This window comes from Hetaerina americana, unplaced genomic scaffold, assembly GCF_022747635.1.
Source record: "Hetaerina americana unplaced genomic scaffold, ioHetAmer1.1.p SCAF_145, whole genome shotgun sequence".
Lineage (NCBI taxonomy): Eukaryota > Metazoa > Arthropoda > Insecta > Odonata > Calopterygidae > Hetaerina > Hetaerina americana.
Genome location: NW_027286570.1, coordinates 139,410 through 156,158, shown reverse-complemented (window position 1 = coordinate 156,158; position 16,749 = coordinate 139,410). Strand labels below are relative to the sequence as shown.

Genomic DNA, 16,749 nt, shown 5'->3' with positions numbered 1-16,749 from the left:
GACAACAGTTTCGCCGAAGTTGCATTCGGCGTCTTCAGGTCGAAGATGAGGGACTCGGTTCAGTTTCAGTTTCAGTTTTAAAGGTTTTTATTTCCGTATTACAGAGTACAGATTGTAAAGAGTATATAAACAATATATAAACATAACAAAAACAACACGGAAACCCCGTTATAGGATCATGATCCTCTTCGGGGTGGAAAAAAAATAAATAAGGACAGGCCACAAAGAGGGTAGCGTTTGCGGAAAAGAGGGACTCGGTTCAAGTTCAAGTTCAAAAGTTGTTTATTTATCCAAGTAGTTGTACAAAACAGTAACAATAATCAGTAATAACAATAATATAACAGATAATATAGGTAACAGTACAACTAACAAGGAAGCCCTGTTATAGGCACATGCCTCTTCAGGGACTAGAACCGCTGTGGAAAATGTCTTTGATCAGCGGTTGCAGAAAAGAAAAAAAACACAAAATCCGGAACTCTTTTCTTCGGGGTAGCATAGGCCTGGCATTCGCCCGAGGCGAAGGGGAAACCCGAAAAACCCTCCGCAGGCCGCCAGAAGGACAGATTACAAGAAGAAGTGTGAACAACAATAACAATAATTGTCTAATGACAATAACAAAGTATAACAATAATTGTCTTATAGTCTTAGTTTTAGACGCACACACACGTATCATATCACTGGCACTTGTTGTGAAAGAGCTTGAGGGTCCACATCTTTGTTCTTTTTCTTTCTTCGAGTCTTCTTCTCGAAGAGGGGGTAGTCTTCGCTGGGGCGTAGCGTAACCGGAACCGGCAGGAGTCTCCGTTGAGGTGGAAGTTCTGCCTCCGGGTAGTACAGACGAAGTTGCTGTCGGATGATGCATGCTGGCGAGAGAAGTTTCTGTATGGGGCGTTTCCATAGCACAGAAGGGGTGCACTGCAGAATGTCTTCCAGTAGGTCAGGATTGTACATGGCCATTCTGTTTGCAGTCCGTGCCCGAAGGCGGCATAACCTGTGAAGGAGAGGTTCAGTATTAGCTATTTTGTGGATTTCTGAGCTGGGAGACATGGGTGGCAGAAGGTGCAGCTGCCTCAGTATCCTCCTCTCCAGGGCGGCCCAGACGTTGAGGCTGTTATTATAAGGTAAGATCGCGAGTGCGGCGTACTCCATGACAGGGCGTATAAAGGCCCTGTACAGGATCAAGCCACACTCGATTGAGACCCCTTTACCCCTTGCCCGAACCGCCCGCAAGAGGCCACTTCGACGGCTGCATCTCGCCCACACGTCTTGTATGTGTGTGTTAAATGTTAGATGTTTATCTAGGGTGACCCCTAGATATTTTACAGAAACAGATGGTTGGATCCGTTGCTGCCAAAGCTCAATTGAGGGTTGTGGCAGCCCGCGCATCCTGTGGTCCTGGTAACTTTTGAAAATGAGAAAGGTGGACTTGTTTGGGTTCGGTCTCAATCTCCATTTTTGGAACCAATCTTCTAGAAGCCTGGCCTGTTTTTGCAAGCAGGCCACCGCCCTTCCTTGGTTTCCGGCTGTCGTCCAGATAGCGGTGTCGTCTGCATATTGAGCTGTGGTGATTGTTCGCCGTTGTGCCGTATCCGATGGCATGTCCCAGCAGTATGCCGAGAAGAGCAGGGGAGACAATACAGTGCCTTGGGGCACACCAGCTGTTGGGTGGAACGGGGTGGAAGTAGATTGGCCAACTTTGACCCTGGCAATTCGATCTGAAAGAAAAGAGTTGATCAGTTGGATCAGGGATGGCGAGATCCCTGGCATCTGCGATAGCTTGTACAAAAGCCCTCTGTGCCAGACGTGGTCAAAGGCCCTTTCTATATCCAGAAAGAGGGCCGCCACGTGCTTCCTCTTGTTAATTGCCTCTGAAGCTTCCGTGGTAAGAAGTGCAAGGGGATCGATGGTGGACCTTCCAGGGCGGAAACCGTGCTGGTGCTGCGGCAGGATACCCTTGCTTTCGAAGGAGGTGGTCATTCTTCTCACTAGGATCCGCTCAAACCACTTGCCTAGGTTACTTGTTAGGCTTATGGGTCTATAATTGTCTGCCTTCTTGTGGTCCTTTCCCGCTTTCGGTAGCATGACGATGGTCATTCTTCTCCATTTTTTGGGATAGTAACCCATGGTCACCATGCCGTTGAATATCCTCAGCAATGCTGGATAGCAGGATGGGGCATGTTTTAGTTGCCGACTGGTGATCCCGTCTTCACCTGGAGCAGTGTTCTTCCATGGCCTAGCAAGTGTTAGGTCGTCGGAGTCAATGGTTCCCATTATATCATCCAGCTGTTGGTCATTGTTGAATGTGGGATGCAATGGGTAGGGTAAGGAATCCAGATGATCTTCCACCTTCCGGGCATGATCCTCGTCGAATAGGTTGTCTTCCATTGGTCGGTAAATGGTTTTCAGGACTCGGCGGAATTCTTTGGCCCTCTCTTCGGGAAGTGCAATGGGCGTTCCATCCGGTCCGATGAGGCTGACTGCTTCCCTTCTTTTTTGGCCTGATAGTACAATTTTGCCACCCTTATATAGGTGGTCCCGTCTAGTGGCTGCTCCCTGATTGGTCCGTTCCCGGAGAACTCTCTTCCACGCGTTGTGGAGATGGTAGCCTTCATCCCTGTTGATGTTCTCCAGGAAACTGTTGTCTGAATCAAACAACGACGCGGTGAAACCCGACAAGGCAGAGTACTTCAAACCACCGCCGCGAAAACCTACGCAGCCATTGTCTAATATCATTTAAAATTCCGTGATAATATCCTATTTTCCCTTGCCCGCTAAGAGTGCCGTTAAGGCAGGCGCTCTGGACTGCAATTCCATTCGACTCAACACCTTTATGTTCCCAACGCTAAGGGACCAAGAAGCTGTTTCGCCTTGTCGTAATCAACCGTTCCAATTTTCATAAAACTCACAACTCTACCAAGGCGCGATTCAATCCCGTGTTGCAAAGTTGCCCAATATCTGGTGAATTCCGCATAACCCTTCCTTGGGAACACGTAATTTATGGACCCGGTGGGGAAATGAATTATCACCATTATTGCTGCCTACCAATATACGAAAATCTTCCTGGGCTAATGCCTGCGAGCACTGCTTTTTCCACCATGTTTCCTCTCCCATATTAGTTTCATGCTTCAGTTAATTGCTTAGCTCTTTTATGACTTACTTCTCCCTAATTCTGTGCTCACATTCTTCCATTTATTTCTCTTTTTCAGCTTCTCAATCCTTTCTTCTCTAATCCATGACTTATTATACGAATCCTTTGTTTAATTATCGTTCCCATTGTTTCATTCGCGGCATTTTTTTCCCTTTTTTCCAGACACTCCTTGAGACCTTTCTCCTGATTTTGCCAGCCCTCATAGACCCACTGAGAACTTAATCAACAACCTCTTGATGCTCCTCCCTTTTCGCACTAATTGTTTGGGTTCCGCTTCACTGTATTTCCTCTCTTCTTCACTCTCAAAAATTAAGCATCACACTTTTTGAGCAGCCAATTGCGATACACTCCGCCTCTAATGCCGGGGAAGAGGATGATGAGTTGAACACTCTCCTAAATCTATGACTAAACACCATTTCGTGTAAATAAAATCACCCCGTATTTTCCGGAATTTTCTACGCATTACTACCCGTATGTCTGCTGTTGTGCCTGCACCAGATATTTGTTATAATAAAGCTGTTTCTGCTGCAGGTTTCCTCCCCACAGTTATTTCCTCCACCTAAACCGTACACTCATACCTCACTCACCTCCCTCCATTCGCCCATCGCCACATTTCAATCCCCCATCACTGTCAAGTGTTTCCCCCTGGGTTTTCATCAATAGTGTTTTCAATGTGACGACATCAATCAAATACAGAGATTACCTTTCCTTTCCTACCCATCGACTTCTCTGGCGTGGGCCACTCCACCAGGAGCAATTAACATTTGTCCCGTCAGCGCAACTCTAGGGATTATCAGAATGCACAAACTCTCCCACCACATCAATGTTGTAATTTGTGTGAAATGGAATTTTCCTCTAATTAAAAAAATATTTCCTAAAAGGTGTGCTTCATCCTTTTTCAATCCTTCGTCTCTTATTCGAGCGTTGAAACAGGTGCTCTATTTTGATATTTAATATTTTAGCACCCTACAAGCCGCTGCTAGGTTGTGTGGCATGGAATGAATAAACACCATGCTAATTTCGATCTAAATATGACCCTACCGTGGTCGGACAATGTTATTATGATCCCTTATTTTTGCATGAATATGTACGCCGCTATGGGTGCAGTTTTGCATGTTAGCGTTGATTTTGCATGTGATATTGTTCCTTGTTACGGGTGGTGACCTAACACCCCCCACCACACGCCCTTACGGCGGCTTGCGGGGTATTATATAGATGCAGATGTATCTTCCGTGGAAAAAATGACATCTTAAATCTATCTGTTCTACATTTAATCTCTCTAATTTTATTGACATAATCTGTCCTATCGTAGTTCGATGGGGGTAATAATACATTATCAACATCACTGCTAAGGAGACGCCCTTCCAATTAATGCTAGAGTTTCAATCTGTAATTTGACCTTCGCTTCGTGAGTGATTCCCAGCCTAGCTGCTCTAATAGTTTGGATACGCCACTAAGTTTCTCATAACAACGTTTTCCAAATCTCTCTCCTCTTCGCTGCACGCGTTCCAATTCGGCAATTAATATAACTTCGTGAGGAAACAATATCCTTTAGGCACACTCAAATGAGGCATAACAAGCGAAAGAATACATTTATCTTTGAAATTTTCATCACATTTACCAAGTACTCTTCTAATAAATCCAATATTTTGTGATCTTGTCCACATTTTCCCTGTATTTGTTTCACCTAGGAGACATCGTGAGTGAGGGCAACGCCTAGGTATTTAATTGAGTCTACACATTCCATTTCGGTGTTCCCGATGCAGTAGGCGTACGGGTGGGGTTGCTTTTTTCCAAAAATTTATGACTGGCACTTTTTTAAGTTAAATTCTAATGGCTAGGTGTCGCAACAGCATTGTATAGCATTAAGACCATCAGATAGAGCTGCTATGTCCTCAGGAGCTCGGATATCATGGTTAACCACTGCATCCTCGGCAAATAAACGTATCTTACTATTGGTTACGGAGTCAATGTTGATAAGGTAAATTTGGAATAACAGGTCCGATGGCACTTCCTTGGGGAACACCTGAAGTAACTTCTACTGCATTTGAGCTAGCGCCATCTCCACCTGTATCACTACTCTTTGGACACGACCATTCAAAAGGTCTTTAATCTATTCCCGGATATTTTTATCAATCCCATATGCTTCTAGCTTTGCGAGTAGTTTACTATGAGGTACTTTGTCGAAGACTTTCTTACAATCTAGAAAACTTGCGTCCACTGGATCATTACTCTCTCCCGAAATAAGAGTATCATGAACAAAAAGCGCAAGTTGTGTCTCGCGGGATCAACCTTTCCGGAAATCGTGACGATTTCTCATGAATATCTCACCTGATTATCGAGGAGTCTCACGATCGAACTAGCAACTATATATTCCATAACATTTCCCAAAATGGATGTGAGGGAAATAGGTCCGTAATTACTCGGTTCCTCGCCTCCGTTTTTAAATATTGGTATAAAGTTAGCCGTTTTCCATTCTCTGGGAACCTTGTGATCTACCAGCGACTTCTTAAATATATTTTCTAGATAGGGCACAATTTACGAAGCTAGATCCTTAAATATACGAGCGGGTATTTCATCGGGCCCGGATTATTTATTAAGCTTTATGTTTTTCAGCAAACGTTTCTATCCCATTATATGATATATCAATTTTTGGCATCGGTTGACCGGCACGAATTGGCAAGGTATCGGGGAGTATGTACTATAAAACTAATTATTCTGTGAGATATTATTGAGAGCGCTTTGAAAGAAGGAATTTATTAAGTTAGCCGTTTTCTTGGTTACTTATTCAACTTTATCATTTGTGGGTGAATTAACACGTGACTCATTTCCCTGAACTTCTCTGACGTCAGACCAAAATGCTTTTGGATTCTCTTTAAAATTTTCCGCTAACCTCTCCCTTTTATATTCCTTTAGCGCTTTCCGAAATTCATTCTTGGCATTCGCCCTAGATATCCTATAATTATGAGTGATCTCATTATTTTTGTCGCTAGGTACGCGATACGTATCATCCCTCATATTTTTCATCTTGGCGTGACATAGCCCTTGACGTCGAAATGCCTTTCTAACATCCGCGTTATACCATATAGGTTTTGTGTAATCATTTATAAATTTCATGGGAATGAACTTGTTGACTGTTGAGCGCGTGAACTCAAAGAAGTGATTCCACGTATCCTCATTATTTCGATGATTACTATCTTTTTTTAAAGTAATTCAATCCTAGGATTGGTTAACTGCAGCGCATATCATTCCATTTTATTGCATTTTGAATGCAAGATAAGGCTGTATGTTCAAAAGAGAATAATGTGGTAGTTTCCCGTTGCCTTCCACATCGCAGTACTGCGGCCAATACCGTGCATTTCGCTCTCGCCCGCAGCTGATGCCGGATTGACCCACTCTGCGCCACCAGTGCCTAATGTTGAAACTGCTCTCTTTAACCATGAGTTCAAGGGTCTATTTTTCTCGTTGCCTCGTTCTAAAATACCAACATTGAGGTTTTTCTGTTGCCAATTTTTTTCTAAGCCGTTCGAGTCCAAAATATTTTCGCCAATCACGTGACTCGAACCACCGATCACCTAGCTCCCCTACCCCTTGCTCTAAATCCAGCAAATTTATTATGTAGGTTGCACTTTAGGCCATTGTAGCCTCTTTCTTCGATAAAGTAAATTTTCCTTTTAGACTATTTATTTCGGACCAGATGTAGCGAAAACTTAGCATTTACTGCCCTATGATCACTAATTTCTTTTATAGTTTCCATAGTTGACTTTTTCAGGAATAATTGTTGCTAACAAATGAAGAATACTATCGCCCCTAGTTGGTGAAGTGACAAGTAGATTCAATGAGTTCAACGTAATATAATTAAATAGCGATTCGCAGATATCTTTATCTTTACCGTCCGTTGTAAAACTATGTGCTCAAGTCAATAGATGGGACACTGAAATCTCCACCGATTATACCATCGCGGTCGTTGCATTGAGATAAAAAACCTTTGATTTGCTTATCTAATTCTAGTATTGAATCGTCTCTGTCGACTGGGTGTCTGTAAAATGCAAATACATACATTATTTTGGATTGAGGACTTTTAATTGAGCACCAAACGTTTTCCAAACCATTACCCGGAATTACCTCAGCACAACTAATACACGAATTTTTAACTGCAATAAAGATACCACCCCCGATTCTATTTTTTCTGTCAATTCTGTAAATGGAAAAGGATTTTGGGAAAGTTTCACCGTCGACAATATCGGTGGATAACCAGCTTTCTGTCCCAATAATGATATCTGCGCCTGTGTTTTGAATGAGGTGATGATATTGTGCGAATTTGTTTTCTAAACTTATACTAGTACTTACTTAAACTTATACAACTTTTTTTACTTATACATCACCTTAGACGAAGACATCGTCTCCAACTTCATAGATGAGCTATATGGAAGACAAGTCTCTGTGCAAGCTGAGTCACCGGACATGGAACCTAGAAACCCTTATTATTGGAGGTGATTTTAATGTCACACTGTACCCGGACACGAATGGTTCTGCCAAACGCGAGAGACAGCTCAGAACTGCCGAAGACGCCACAGTCTGGCAGATGCCTGGACCGTGAATAAGAGGTGGCAATGTGGACTTAGTTTTAATCACAACCATCCCAGGCACAGCCTTGTGAGACTGGACAGATTTTACTTAAATGGCGAGGCAAAGACACAAATACAGAATACATCCCTGCAACCATCATTCTCGAACCACTCAACTTTGTCACTGGCGTGCATGACCAACATGCAGAAAAATTACCTTCTGTATCGGAAACTTCCGATCTGCCACTTGCATGATCACTGTTTTGTGGAATTTATGCAGAACGTTTTGGTGACGGCATTTGTCATAAGCAAAGCTAATTCCACCCATCCAAGACTCTTTTGGGAAGATCTGAAGCAAGAGGGGCAAGAAACCCATGATTCCACCATAGGAGTCGCAGAAGTGAAGAGGGAGTAAGGGCAGCCAGGCAACAAGTCAAGGGTTGATACAGTGTGGAAAGTGAGTCAGTCGTCGCAAGAGCAGGCTGGGCAAACCTTCAGGAGCAATGTGTATGTAAGTGGTGTACCCTACACCAATTACATGGACATTTTACCTCTGTCTATTACAATGACATGATTTTTCCAATCCCTACACACTCATAAAACAAAAAAAACCTTATAGGATCTATGCGAAGCCATTTTGCCCCACAAATATTATGAATGTGCTCTAAATTCACTCTAAAAATTAATCTTCAGGTTTAGATCGGTTGCCAGAGAAATTTAATTAAGCTTTTTGGGACATCCTGTGAAGACCCTACTGCACAATGGCAGTAGAGAGCTTCTGAGTAGGTAGCCTGCCTAAGACCACCAGAAATGTGGTCATAGCTTTGATATACAAAGGCAGTGACAAAAATGTGTCAAAAAATTGGAGACCCACCTCCCTCATGTGTACTGACTACTAAGTCATGGCAATAGACCTAGCCAACAGGTTTACTGCAATGTTGCATGAGAAAACAAGTGTAGAATAAAGCTACTGTGAGCCAGGAAGAGGCAATTGCAGAAATCTCTTCACCATCAGAGATGATACTAGAACAGCAAGCCATATCTCAGAACAGGTGGCCATGTTAACTCTGGACCAGGAAGCCGCTTTTGATTGGGTCCAACATTCATATCTAATGCGCACCAAGGAGGAAATTACCTTCGGACCAGAATTTGTCACGAGTACATATGGAGAAACCTTTTCAATTGTAAGCTTAGCAACCAACCTCACATCACCCATTCCCATGAACACAGGAATCAGTATAGCTTGCCCCATGTATGGCCAACTACATGACATCACCATCACACCATTTACTCGGAAGGTGAAGAGGAGCATACCATGTTTGCTGCTTGCTGCAAATGATACACAATCATCACAAGTAGCAATATGTACACATGCTGATTGCATCTCTGTTTTCCTCTGGAATGAATACAACCTAAATTCTGTTGAGGAAGTGTTCCAATATGTCCATTTTTCCAGAGGAAAACTAAATGCTTCCAAGAACAAAGGACTATGGTGTGCAGTGAATAACCTTGAATCGGATACAACGATGGTCTTCCAGTGGTCACATAAAGGAATGGTCTTCTTGACTGTGTGGCTAGGGAACAGCAATGAGAGAAGAGAGCAGAAAGCAGCATAAACAGCCAGAGAGGGGCCTGCGAGAGGGATAGCAGTTTGGAATTAAGAGCCACCACACTATCCCGGAGAGAAAAGAGCAAGGGTGGCAAAACCAGTTTTTAGGTTCACATGTTCAAGAAATAAGTTTTTGATAGAGCTTTAAACTGGAATGTGCTTTATGATTAGAAAAATATTGATGTACTTTAAGAAGATTACAATTGTCCCTATTACAAGAAGTATAAAGGCAAAAAAATGTGAAAACTTTGGAAAAATCAGTCTGACAACCCATGCCTTTAAAATTTTGACATGACACCAAAGAATGGAGAAGAACAAGGGCTAGTGTATAAGAAGTAGAGAAAAAATGGGGTATTCTCACTCTCAGACTGGACTAGATATAGAAAGATCAACTGACCTTTATCACATTCCTTGACCTGGAGAGCACCTTTGAAAATGTTGACTGGAATATGATGCTGATATCTCTTAAGGAAATTGGTATGGACCACATTGATAGGAGATTTATATATGCTCCATATAGGAATCAGAGAGCAGAGATTAGAAGCAGAAAAAGCTGGGCAGAACCTAAAATTAAGAAAAGGGTTAGGCAGGGAAAATTCAATCTTGCCATTGAGTTTTCATATGCATAATACAAGGTCTGCTAAAAAAATATCGCAAATTTTGAAATTTCGCAGGTTACGCATATTTGATTTTTGATTTTTTTGTGCCCCTATGCTGGTACTTATGTCTCTCACTTATGCAAACAGTTAGGCCATTTTAAATGTTCAGTTAATTGTTGACAGCTGTTTTGCTTGGACGTGTTTTGGCTTGTCTTCGATTTTTGGCTGTTCCAAAAAATGGATCAAAGGATCTGTATCAAATTTTGTGTGAAAAACGAAATTAAGGGCACGTACGCATTCCAAATGTTAACTGTGATATATGGAGAAGCTACCTTGGACCAAAGCAACGTTTATTGGTGGTACAAAATGTTATTAGAGGGCCAAGAAGATGTGAATGACGAAGAGCATGCTGGACGCCCGAACACGCCATCAACAGATGAAAACATTGATGAAGTGAAGCAAAGAGTATTGGCCAATCATCGAATCACTGTTAGAGAAGTTGCTGAGGACCTAAACATATCGATTGGCTCGCACCATTCGATTTTTACCATCGATATGGGCATGACACGGGTCGCCGCTAAATTTGTTCAAAATTGCTCAATTTCGACCAAAGACAGCAATGCATTAACATTGCTAATGAGGTGTTGGACTCTGCCCGCGACGACCTGAATTCGCACCACAGGGTCATAACCGTTGACGGCACATGGGATCATGGTTATGACATGGAAACTAAAGCTCAATCATCCCAATGGAAGCTGCAGCACGAGCCAAGACCGAAAAAAGCGGGCCAAGTTCAGTCGAATGTGAAACTTTTGCTTACAGTTTTCTTCAACTGCAGGGGCGTGGTACATTATAAGTTCTTGCCACAGAATGGTAGAAGGGTAAAAAAGGATTATTACCTGCATGTTATGTGCAAATTGCAAGAAGCAATCCCCGGACAAGAAACGCCCGGATTTGTGGAAGAACAAAAATTAGCTTTTGCACAATGACAACGCCCCTGCTCACACATCGTAACTTGTGCGCAAATTTTTTGCCAAAATCAACACACTAATGATGCCATAGCCACTGTATTCCCCTGGTCTGGCCCTCAGGGACTTTTTCTTGTTTCTGAAACTGAAGAGGCCCATGAAATGATGACGCTACACTGCGATTGATGAGATAAAGACTGCATCGAAGGAGGAGCTGAACAAGAACACAAAAAATGATTTTTTGAAATGCTTCGAGCATTGAAAATAATGTTGACAGAAGTGTATAATATCTAATGGGGATTAATTTCAAGGAGGCAAATAGATATTCAAGAATGAATAAATAATATTTGAAAAAACCCAAAAGTCGTGATACTTTTTGAACAGACCTTGTATATGTGTATTGAGAAGGTAAGAAATGTAGTCAAGGAAAAGATCTTCTTCTCATTCTGTCACAAAGAGCTATGGGGATATGAGATTTCTCTAACTGGTGGTTTAATGGTAAAAGAAGGTAAAAAATCATCAGTCTTTGATTTTTATTTTAATTTTGCATTAATTCCAGGTGGAAGTGCTCTTAAAAAACGTCCTGCAAACAAGTTGACAAGATAATAAAAGCTGATATAATGCCCTTGTCCATACAATTACACTTCTGATCAGGTATCTGGAAAGAAGTCTTCATCTGTATACAGTCACTACAGAGAAATGATTTTATTGAATCAGCTGGGGTATTTTGGTTTTCCATATGGCCCTCCAGATACACTGATCATATGAAAACAACCAGCACTCACATTGCCACAAAAATCAACTGAATCAACTCTGTAGATGATAAAACTTAACATCTAAAAGGGACATAAAAACAACAATAGTCACCCTGGAGAACTCAAATGTTCACAACTATTATTAATGAATAATACATTTATATCCAACAAAATTAGTCATACAGCCCCTATTCAATCACATGGAAAATAAAGGGTTTATTTTGTGCAACACATTATTTATATATTCATTCCTCTTCTAACTTGGAATAGCATAAGAAGAGAAATATCACTTTCAGTATCATTTTCATTCTGGATTCTCACATCACTCCTACCTGGACTTCTTTCACCACGCTTAGTTCCATTCTTCAAAGCACCATGATATTCCTTAGAGGACACTTGCCAAATATAGCTGCTTTTGTGTTCCATTTAACTGTAGGAATCTTGTCATGGCCCAAAAGGAAGTCCACAACACAATGTATCACCTGGTGAGTACCCGAGGGGTTATCCCATTTTGATTCACAACAACACAAGAAATATGGAGAGCATTTTCATAAATCCTATGCATAACTCCTTAGGCAACATATATTTAATTTATTTACCAACATTTAGAGTATACCATCCATTGTCCATTTACAAAAGAGGACCTGCCACTGTTTGCATAAAATCATTGTTTTGGGAAGTTCTTAACTGCCCTCTATACCCTTCCTCTCAGATCTGCAGGCCTCCTGACACCTTGGGGTCAGCTGGTGCACTGGCTCCCAGTGTCATGTTTTCTCCGTATGCAGAGCTGGGTTGTCATTTGGACCGAGAAATCTATGGTAGCCGAATGAACGAGGATGACAGAGAAGAAAACCAAGACAAGAGCTGGGATCCATGCGACTGCCTTCTGCAGATGCCCTGGGCCAGCTGGTGCCCCTGACCCCTTGCTCCCATGCTGCATTGCGGCAGGTTTCTCACCTTGAATTGAAATTTTAAGCTTTCCATGTAACATAAACTGGGCAATTTTTACCACATTTCAAAAAGTTATTTCTTTGATGCAAGTAGGATAAAATTAAAATGATTGACTATTTGAAACTTAAAACAGTAACTGGGTGATAGTAACCTATAAGTGATCTTTCCCTTATTCCAAACATTACTTGCCTAATGGCAATCAAAAACTAAACTACTGAAAAAGATATCGTAAAGTAAGAAGTACATTTTAAATCAGTTCATATAACTGCAAGAATAACAAATTTATAAGTTGAAAGACTCTCCATTTTCGGGATGCCACTGCGTAGGTTGTTTTTCTGACAACAGTTTTGCCCGTGTTTCAACGAGCGTCTTCAGGTCGAAGTATTTTGACCTGAAGATGCTCGTTGAAACACGGGCGAAACTGTTTTCAGAAAAACAATCTACGTGGTGACATCCCGAGAATGGAGAGTCTTTCATCTGAATGCCGCGAAAATCTACGATCCCAAATTTATAAGTTGAACAAAAAATATATTACACTAGAAGAAATTGAGGATTCCTTAATAATCATTCTTATGTTTAATGGAAATTTTTGAAGTAAAAATTTAACCTAAAAGTGCATGATTTCTTTAGTCAGATATCAGTTAATCTATTTGATTAACTGATATCTGACTGTGCCATCATAACTTACAGTGGAACCCTGCTAAACAATCACTTCACATAGTAATCTTTATAAGAAACAAAAATATTTTTCCCAAAAGTTACCTCTTTATCAAAGATACTTTTTACATAAGGAGTGCCCAGCTTGGGGATTACAGGAATGATTGAACACCTGCTGTTTCACTTTGTGTTCTGCTATTTTATCATTTGGAAAATGCATGACCCTCCAAGAAGTATGAAGTCCATTAGAGCAGGTTATATGTGATGTGGAGGTCCTAGTACACTGCTGTGTTGTAACAAATGCACTAAGTATCGAACTTATAATGCAGTGGCTAGGTCCACCAGAAATTAATTTAATGATATTGTTGAGTTGCAGTTTTAAAAAGTCTTGAATCATCAGTGAACACAAGTTTCTCTGGACAGCTTTCTAGTAAAAAGGAATTGGGTATGTATAAAAATAATAAACTATTTATTTTGACTACTTTTTTGTTTTTAAATTTTGAGTTTTTACTCTGGGTCAGTTCATTCCATGAAAGAAGAAAAGATGAAGATGTTCCATGATCCTAAACAATAACCGAGGTGGGTCAGAAAGGTATCCAACCAGTGCTATTAACTCTACACCAAATGTTTAAGTGACCTCTGTAGGGTGGCAACCATCTTACCAAGATTTTTTCAGACATAATTTTTAATGCAAAAGTTGAAAGCATTCCACCTTGTGATATGCTTGTGGCCTCAACTATTTTGTGAACTTTGATTCTTCAATGTCTTTAAACCATATTGTGGATTTTGTCAATCATTTTGGAGGAAGCCCTTTCCACCTGCCATTCCAAACAGTGTCCATCATTGGTAGAGGTATGGCCATGTTTAAACTCATTTCCCAACTGTAAACAGCGGCAAAAATAGAAGCAGATGTGCCATGAACTTCATCCAAGGAGAATGGTCTTATGGTGTTGAGACTTTTAAACTGAAATATTTAATCACCACACATAACTCATTTTTTCCATTTTTCTTAATAAAGAAAAGTTGAAGCTTTAGGCTACTAAAAGAAAGCCTTTTCCAATACAATAAGAGCCATCTGTAAGGTAATATGCCTATGCAAATCAAATATGAGTTGGATGCTCTTAGCAGGGACTCAGCAGTATCATTTACAACCATGAACTTTAGGGCAGCTGACTTTAAACGTGATACTACCAAGTTGGCAGATGATAAGTGTTCAGGATTGCCAAAAACTGCACACAACCACTGATAACACTGAAAACGTTCACTAAATGATACTAGATGACTGTTGAATAATGGTTACAGAGATAGCAGGGACAATGAGTATATCGAAAGAATGCATTTGCCATATATTGATTGAAAAATTGGTCATAAATAAGCTATCCACTCATTGGGTGCTATGTTTCCTCACTTCAAAGAAAAAACACATTGGAATGAGAATTTCCAAGGCACTGTTGGAGCAGTTTAAGCAAAGCGTGTCAGATATTCAGTCGATTCATAACTGCAAATAAAACATGGATCTATCCTACATTCCTAAGATGAAAAACAGTGTAAGTATTAGATTGCAAAGGTTGAACCTGCTCTGAAAAGGGTGAAGATGATTAAATTGGTCAGGGGTGATTGTGTTTTGGGATAGCCATGAAATTGTGCTCATCAGTTATCTTCAAAAAGGCAAATAATAATGAGAGAGCATTATGAATCATTAATTGAAAAACTGAAGGGAGAAATTGCAAAAAAGACCAAATTTGAAGAAGAAGAAAGTACTTTTCCTTGAGGACAATGCACCTGCTCACACTTTGTTAGTCTCTGTGACTAAAATTCACAAATTTTGCTTTGAACTAGTTGACCGCTCACCATACATATTCAGTAGATCTGACCCCCAGTGACTTTTTCTTGTTTTCTAATCTTAAAGTTTTGCTTGTAGGACAGAGATTTTCATTGGACAAGGAGGTTATTGCAAAAGCCTATTGTGTGGAGAAAGAATCCACTACTATTTGGAAGGGTTAAAAAGTAAGGAAATGAAATATGGCCCAGAAATAGAATTCTCCACCATTTGAGACATTTTGTGACTGGTGATAATTGTTTTTGGAATGAATAATTTAGTTAGAATAACGTTTTTACCTTAGCTTTAACTTAATACTATTTATATAAAAAAGTCAAACCTTTGATTCATTATTTTCACAGAAAGATCCAGGAAATTCATAAACTGCCTGCACTTATCTAGGGAATTAAAAATACAAAAAATTGTCTTGCGGATCCTGTTCACACATTGACAATTTCGATGTATCTGAAACACTCATTTAGTAAAAACACTTTCTTCCATATAAATTAATGTCAAATATGATAATGAGTTCCATAAAAAAAGTGAAGAATGTACAAGGTTTATTCAAAGAAAATTATATATACATTGTTGAGGGTTGGGGATCACTTAAACTTTTTTCTTCTATTGTGGAATTAATCCACCTAGAATGCCAACTCAACTTGGAAAAACAAAACAGAGTAAAAATAAAGTGTATTGTTTTTTATACGTACCAATTCATTTTTAGGAAAGCTGTCACGAAACATTTGGTTTTACCAATACTTGAAAATTTTGTAAAAATGCGATTCAGCATTATCATTAAAAATATTTTTGGCACGCAGAGCCACTGCCTTATTAGGGCAATGCTTATATGCATGGTATGATGCAGCTGTTTCCCATGACCTCCAAATCACATTTAGTCTGCCGTTTGGGACTTCACACTTCATTGAACGCTAATGGATTTTCTGAATGGTAAAAGAACAGGAGTTTAGTTTTAAATTGCCACTTGCATTGGCACAAAATAGCAGTGTGAGACGGCCTTTCATTGACTTGTAGTCAGGCAATGCATTCTCTACAGTTGTCATATGTACATTTATAGGTTTGGTTTGGTATCTTCTTCTAGAAGAAACCAGTCTCATCACAATTATAGACTTGCTGCGGCAGGTAATCTTCACATTCTACGAGCTTTTTCAAGTCTTCTGTGCTACCTTTGACTCAAGAGCTTGCTGCTTCACCATGGCACAGCTGATGAAGTTTGAAATTTTGTAACCACTTCAGCCAAACAGACGATGAAGTCTTTAAAGCTCTCCAAAATTTCTCAAACGACATCCACAATCTACCTTCACTGCCCCTAACTACATCTTAACAGCAGATACTTAATTAATGATGCACAGTCCATTAAGGATTGCAAAAAAACCCGTTCACCTCAATCACTGGTAGAGTGGATGAATAAGTATCCAGTATTACTTCTCCTACTTCCACTTCCCTTCCTACTCTCTTCAAAACGGACTTCATTTTTATGCTGTCACCTGATAATGTGTAGCGTTGAAACCATGATAGGGTAAAATAAATTACTTTGGTAGAATATCATTGTTTTTCTATCATTATAAAAATGAAAATAATGGGTTGATTTTGATGATTTCTTCATCAACTTTATATTAAAACAAGCATGCATTAGAATAACTGAAAAAAAACAAAA

At 40.2% G+C, this 16,749-nt stretch overlaps 1 protein-coding gene across 2 annotated transcripts in view; it reads right to left on the bottom strand.

The window, feature by feature from the left end:
* Window positions 1–327: 327 nt before the first annotated feature.
* LOC139686651 (zwei Ig domain protein zig-8-like) overlaps window positions 328–16,749 on the bottom strand; it is a 54,775-nt gene continuing 38,353 nt past the window's right edge. The window contains exon 6 of one of the 2 annotated variants that reach the window (XM_071583687.1): window positions 328–991. In XM_071583687.1, coding sequence (XP_071439788.1) covers window positions 675–991 — 317 coding nt within the window. In that variant the 3' untranslated portion in view covers window positions 328–674. Of the gene's footprint in view, window positions 992–11,410; window positions 12,605–16,749 lie in introns of those variants that run through there. The other variant, XM_071583688.1, reaches the window with a different exon arrangement.